Source organism: Lupinus angustifolius, chromosome LG05 (assembly GCF_001865875.1).
Source record: "Lupinus angustifolius cultivar Tanjil chromosome LG05, LupAngTanjil_v1.0, whole genome shotgun sequence".
In the NCBI taxonomy this organism is placed as follows: Eukaryota; Viridiplantae; Streptophyta; class Magnoliopsida; order Fabales; family Fabaceae; genus Lupinus; species Lupinus angustifolius.
This window is the reverse complement of record NC_032013.1, coordinates 16,913,441-16,920,631: the sequence shown is the minus strand read 5'-3', so window position 1 is coordinate 16,920,631 and position 7,191 is coordinate 16,913,441. Positions and strand designations below refer to the sequence as shown.

The 7,191-nt window shown below is 30.8% G+C and overlaps 1 protein-coding gene across 1 annotated transcript; it reads right to left on the bottom strand.

Moving 5' to 3' along the window:
- LOC109347027 (zinc finger MYM-type protein 1-like) lies at nucleotides 559-1,839 on the bottom strand. The gene is made up of 2 exons (XM_019586760.1): nucleotides 1,686-1,839; nucleotides 559-1,619 (listed from the first exon to the last, which is right to left on the bottom strand). Exons 1-2 carry the CDS (start codon nucleotides 1,837-1,839, stop codon nucleotides 559-561), a joined length of 1,215 nt encoding a protein of 404 aa, XP_019442305.1.

The window sequence follows — 7,191 nt, the reverse complement described above, 5'->3', positions numbered from 1 at the left end:
GCCCTTCACGTGCTATATAAGCGTTATTAAAATCAGGAATATAAATGTCATGTTGCTCACAAAATAATGTAACAGTTTTCAATAAACTTTGCCAACCACTATCTCTCAACTTTTGAATAAGTTCTTTTGTAGTACGAACTAGTTGCATGGCATTAACTATATCTTGGGACTTTAGCTGCAAAGCTTGACAAAGGCAATCTGTGATCCCCATAATCTCTTTCATCATGTGTAAAATCAATATAATGAAGTCATAGTATTATAAGCAACATCTGCATCTACACGTTTAAGAGAACTTGATCCGTTATCTATAATTTTGAGAATGACCACACAAGTTGCATTATACATATTTATCAAGCTACAAATTGAAGAAAAATGTGAGCTCCAACGAGTATCTCCAACCCATTTCAAAGTGTCAATCTGATTTTCTTCTTTACTAGTTATAAGTTCGTCAATCTCTAGCAGATGTTCTAATTCATCTGATTTGACAGCTTGTAACTCATCATGACGCTTACTAGAGGAACACATAATATTGACAATAAAAGTCAATTTTGAGAAAAATCATGAGACAACTATAACTTCTCTTGATGCAGCAACCAAAGCAAGTTGTAATCTATGTGCAAAGCAATGCACATAATAAGCATGAGAACAATCTTTGAGAAACAACGCTTGTAATCCATTCCATTCCCCTCTCATATTACTTGCACCATCATACCCTTGGCCACGAATGTTTGAAACATCAAGATTATGTTGAGAAAGAACACCACATATTGCTTTTTTAAGAGTGATAGATGTAGTGTCCTTGACATGCACAATATCAAAAAATCGTTCTTGTATGTAACCATTTTTATCTACAAACCTCAAAACAATAGCCATTTGCTCCCTTTGTGATTCATCACATGATTCATCTATAACTATGCAAAATTTAGAATCCCCAATCTCGTCTCTGATATATCTTCTCACCTTACTAGACATGATATGCATGATTTCCTTCTGAATTATATGAGAGGTATACTTTGAATTATATGGAGCATTCTCCAACACTACTTTTGCAAGTTCATCATTATATGATGCTAGGAGTTTGATGAGTTCAAGAAAATTACCTCTATTTTTTGATTGTGGCGTTTCATCGTGACCTCTAAAAGCACAAGCTTGAAAAGTGAGCCCGCGGATTGAATCGATAGAGCTCCTAAGACGTAGCCGATTTTGTTTGATTTGATCAGAACTTTGCACATTGAAGATATTGCGAATATGCCCATATTGGTTCAACAAATCAAAACAAGCTTTTATTGCATTATTGTAAGGCGAGCAACCAAGGTGAATAAGAAATGTACAATTCTTCCCAACATTGACTTTTTTCCATGCTCTAAATCCTTTGCTAGTAAAGACATCAGATCCAGCATGTGCGCTTGGTTTATTACTGAAATTACTGAATAAATAGCAAGGTAAACAATAAGCAGCATCATTCACTATAGAGTACTCTAACCATGAAGGAAACATTTTGAGCCATGTGGATTGAAATCGTCTTGGATTTTTATCTTTATTTAATGGATAATCTTCAACATCACATTGATATGGTCCCCAATTTAGATAAGCTCTCCGAGTTTCATCTCTTTGATTCACTGGATATTCCCAAATTTGAGGTCGTTATCCAGGATCACGTTCTAAAGAATTAATATCATATTCACCTATTGATACCTTTTGAACCTTTGAAGGTTGCTGATCTGGTTGAACTACTTGACCAAATGAAGAATTTTGTTGGGGTAAAGATATCGAAGTTATATCATCTTCATTATCTTTATCAGAAGGTTTCCTTTTAAAATAGGATTTATGCTTAGACATTTTATGTTTTTAGGTAATTTCATTAACCTGAAATTAATCATATAATGAATCATTAGAAAATCAAATTATTAGAGAATCTCAGTGTGACTATAAAAAATATTGTGTGTGTCATAACAAAAATGCTAATTGTATCAACAATGTCAATAATTATACCCCAATATGGAGTAATGATATTGCAATATTAATCATCAATTGAAGAAATATGAATATAACATAAAGAAAGTATTGGTGAAAAAACGCACCTGCAAATTATTGTTGTTATGGACTGTTCATGTACAGCTTTTGCTATAGCATGAATAGTGATGAATATTAAGTAGGATAGTGAGATGTTGGCTTTATATTGTGTTGTTGTGTGAATATTGAATAGAAAAATGATAAAATTGATAATGTGTGGCTTTTGTGTGCCTCTTGTGTGCCGTCCAAAAATAGAAATTAGGATTTAATTTAAACACCCAAGTTTAGGTCAAACATATTTTAATAATATTCTTTTTTTTTTAATTTTTTAAAAAATTTCAAGGGGCAGTTGCCCCCACCTGTCCTTGAGAACGCTCGCCACTGTGTACCACCTTTTGCATCTCTTCATTCTCATTAATCAGAAAAGTAAAACATGAATTTAATATATATTAACTTTATATTCTTTATTAATGAGATTTAAGGGTACTTTCCTATATATTTTTAACATAAGATGTGCTCTAATCTTATAATTAATTTACACATATTAAAAGGGGAAGTATATACCTATACACTATCATTGTATTATCTATCATCTTAAATAAAAGTAATACAAATAAATGATAAATGATGTATCGAGTCTTAATTAATCTTTATTTACAAGTAGTTGTAACTTTATAATTATAAAAAAATTATAGAAACATTCCAAAATTACCTCTTCCTTCATCTATGGCAACGGGCACGGGCGGACGTGAGTAGTACAGATATTATATTCATTTATATAAAGTGGTTTATATTTAGGGGTAAAGAAACTTATATCGAGTCACTAATAGATTAGGATAGACTAGCACGGATGACAATGAGCACGGGCAGACGCGAGTAGTACTATCATGTTCCCAAATCCACAATATTTATGGGTAACCGTGTGTGTAGCGGGTATTATGGGTACCCAACAAATTTTTAATTTTAACTATATATTTATATACTTTGTAATAACCAATATGTAAAAATAATTATTACAAGAGTAGTATGATATTTATATGATAACTTTATGATCATAGTCAAATAGGTGTAATTTATTATCAAATAATAATAAAGTATGTGATATATAATCTTAAAATAATAATAATAAATTGTAATATATATATATATATATATATATATAAATTTAATTAAAAACTAAATTTATAAATTTGTGGTTACCTACATCGGGTATCATAAAAATCACAACCATTCATAAGCTATTATTGCGAAGACCCATTCTAAGTATTTGCATGCATACTCACGACTCGAATTTTTTTGTCATCTCTTAGAAGGAGTATTATGTAGCATTAGATATGGAATAAGAGTTTTAATACATTCTCATAATAAAATTATAGAATTAAAAGGGCCAAAAGCATAGTTACAAAAATGGTATTCTATTAGGCAATTTAACCGAAAAATTAGTACACTGATCTCCATATTGGTACAATATAATGATTATATCGGTCATATAATCATATTAATTAAAATTGACCAAAATCAGTCAAAATTAGTAATACTAGTTGATTTTCATTTAAATTGAACAAGTCATATTAGCTGATTATCATTTAAAATATACTTTTTGTGTATCAAAATGACTTAATCTTTTACCAAAATATTATTGAGGAGAACCAAACATGCAATTATTACTTTTTTGTACTTCTAAAACGTGGTATTTCACATAGTCACATTTTGTTTAATGAATAGTTTAAATAAAAACATTTATTTTTAATATTAATGTTAATATATATATAACTTCACATGTATGTGGTTTAATTAGTGAACCACAAATTGAACCGATATATCATTATACTAATACATTAACTAGTTTGATTATTGATATGATATTATTTACATGGATGGATGAAAGAGAGTGTTATATGGAAAATATTACATTTTGTTATTTTCTGCAAGTCGGGTGTGGTTGGAACGAGAATCCAGTTGAGTAGCTTGCTTCTAGAAGTTGACTGAGATGAGGCTTGGATCCGTCAGTGGAGGTACCTAAAAAGGTTCTTCGACACTCAAGTTAGTATGAGTTTAAGGAGAGTTAATGGAGAATGAATGAGGGTGGATGAAAGTAAATGTTAGTAATGAATGTGAAAGTTAAGATGCTTATGAGTGTGAGTGAATATTTATGATGCAAGAGAATATGAGAAAGATGAATATTTCTTGTAAGGGAGACATCTCATATTTATAGTAAATGTTATGGTAACGTGTCAACTATCTAGTGGTTGATGGTGATTTGGCAGTGTGTATCGTAGGGGTGTAACAGGTCTTCCCTCGCCACATGGTAGGTTCGTGGGGGGGGGCAAGTTGGAGTTTACAAGCAGCGTGGCAAAAGCCAATTGGGAGAACATTAAATGGTGTGTCAGGAACAGTGATACTTTGACGTGAGGTGATGTAAGCCTCCAAGTTGGACTCGTCTGACCTAGGGGGACAGACTGATCCTTTCAGGGCACGTGGCACAGTCCAATTGGGGGATACATTAAATGAGGTATCAGTTGTATTTATGAGGCTTATATGAGGATGACACAAGAGGCTGGTTTATGCCTATTCGCACCTGGTTTGGTCGGGTGGGTCCTATCCTGGTCAAGTGATGTACCCAATTTGACCGAGATGAACACATTTGTTACTATGAGAAACTGTGAACTTATAGTTCCAAGAGGAGGGATCCACTTACTTCACGAGTAAGTTTTTTACACTTACTCCTCATCCTAGCTATCAATTCTAGGGAAATCCAATGGTTTGAATTAGTGAGTATATCTAAACCATTAGATATCCCTAGAATTGATGACTAGGATGAGGAGTAAGTTAAAAAAACTTACTCTTGGAGTAAGTGGATCCTGATTCTAGTTCCAATGGATATTTACTTGTTTTTAACTTCTTATCCTCAACCTTAAGAGTTTGTTTGAGAGTTAGATTTTGGAGGGGAAAGAAAGGAAATGGAAGGGTTGAGAGTAATTTTACAAGTGTATTTCATAGCTCTCAAGTCTTCAATTTTTTCTCTTTCCCTTCCAAACTCTAACTCTCGAACAAGCCCCAAGGGCTGATATTAACGTACCCTAAAATTATTTGTGGTTAAGGACATCAAGGCTAAATGGAAAAACTTATTATGTTTTTTTTGTTGCTCGAGGTGAATTAAATTTAATTTGAACCCAGCTTAATAACTTAATAGGGTCATTTTCTTAGATCTAAACTCATCTCGATCTTGAGCAACAACTTGAATGGAACTAATTCAAAGTGATATGTTAACATATAATGAATGAATTTAAATATTATATATAGTTAAATCATAAAATCAAAAGCTAGAAAACTAAAAAAATAATATTATACAATATATAATGGCTAGCAATTTTAATTAATAGTCTTATTACATCTACTTAATTATAAGAAAAGTATACAATCTAAACAAATGTGGGATATGTTTGAGACAATCCAAATTATTCCAAATAAAAGCATATCAAGTCTTCTTTTAAAACATGAATTCATCAAAATGAACTTTGAACTAGAGTAAAATGAGTCTTGCTCACTCCTAAATAATAAGTATCTTCCGACATCTATTATATACACACAAATACAAAAAATAACATGAGACTAATTATAATCTCTAATAATAAGTCCCATAGCCAGCTCATTTATTAAACTATTTTTTATGCAATAAAAAATAGTTTAACAATAAATATTCACGGTAGATGGGATCATTTATAAAACTTTTGATCTTTCTAAAATAGTTTATTGAAAATTCATATAGAATTCCTTTCTAAAACATACATTTAAATAATTAATCAAATCATATGTTTGATTTTGAATTAGTTTGTTTGAAAATAAAATATTTTAAATGATGTAAAAGTAAAGTCCTGAGTCACCCTGGTATGGACCAAAAATACAAAAATTGCATCAAAAATTAATTTTAGATAAATATCAAATAATGATCAATGTAGCAATGGTAGATTGGATCATACCATTCTTCATAGAAACAATTATATGCTTGGTACGTGACTAGGTCAGGTTTGAGCTTTCTTATTGGCATTGATTTTGGTCTATGCTATGTGGGAATTTGGGGACTCAATTCTGTCTCAAAAGTTGTGGTGTATCATGTGTGTTGATGCATATCATATCATATTATTTGTCATTTTATTAATTCTTTAATTAATATTTTTTTTAAGGAATTAGAACAAGTGGAGCATAGGAGAACACATTTGTTGTGTGATATTTTATATGTTATTTGTTGTAATTGATTAAAAAAATTAAATTAAAAATCTAATAATTAAATATTTTTCTAGCCGGTTATAATAAATATTAGATGAAACTTCCTGCACATAGAGGGGTTACCTACCCATAAGAAGTGACATACTTTACAGGGTTTCTCCTCATTTAAGGCTACACACCCCATTTCTTCTCCTACTCTCTTGAGCCCAGAATGCTTGCAAATTTGCACATATATTATTGAAGTGAACAACATAACGTATTAATGTTATGTTTGGAAACGGAGCCCATGTGTATGTGGATATTGGAGAAACTTTTGCTGAAAACTTCTACAGAAAATGACATGATAACCAAATGATCTACATTATTTGATGTGATATGATTGATATTCGATACAGGATCTTATTAAACATGTGGGAATAATACAGTTTACAGACATTATTACAGAGTGGGAGATTATGTATAGAAGGACTTGGACCACCATATAATTTGTGTTAATAGTACAGTGCAAAAGCGAAACGATAGTGACTAATAACACTAGAACATAGGATAATTTTGTCAGCGGTTTATTTGTACACTTATAAGTAGATATTAGATAAAATAAACTCTGCTAATTCTACTAATATTTATTTCATTTTCGTTTTGCCACCCTGAACTTATTATACCATATTACATTTTGTTTTTTTAGGAAATCAAAAGGTAATGATTATAACAACCAAAGAAGACCCTTTAGTAGAAGAAATTTCAAGATACAGAATAAATCTTGAAAATATATATAGCACATAAAATTAGTAAAGTTGTGCTAAGAAAATTAATAGAAGAAATAGAAGAATTCTTAGAAGAAAATGATGAAATTGAAAGAAATGATATTGTTCGTCAAGAACCAATACAATAGAAAGAAGATTAGACAAGAATAAATTTTTTTGGCTAAAGATTGAGAGAAATATTGAATAT

Bases quoted from the DNA above. Each gene is read 5' to 3' on its own strand.
- LOC109347027 (XM_019586760.1), bottom strand. From the start codon at position 1,839: ATGTCTAAGCATAAATCCTATTTTAAAAGGAAACCTTCTGATAAAGAT. The intron at 1,620-1,685 runs GTGAATATGATA...GGGAATATCCAG, and splicing joins GGTTCAAAAGGTATCAATAG to TGAATCAAAGAGATGAAACT.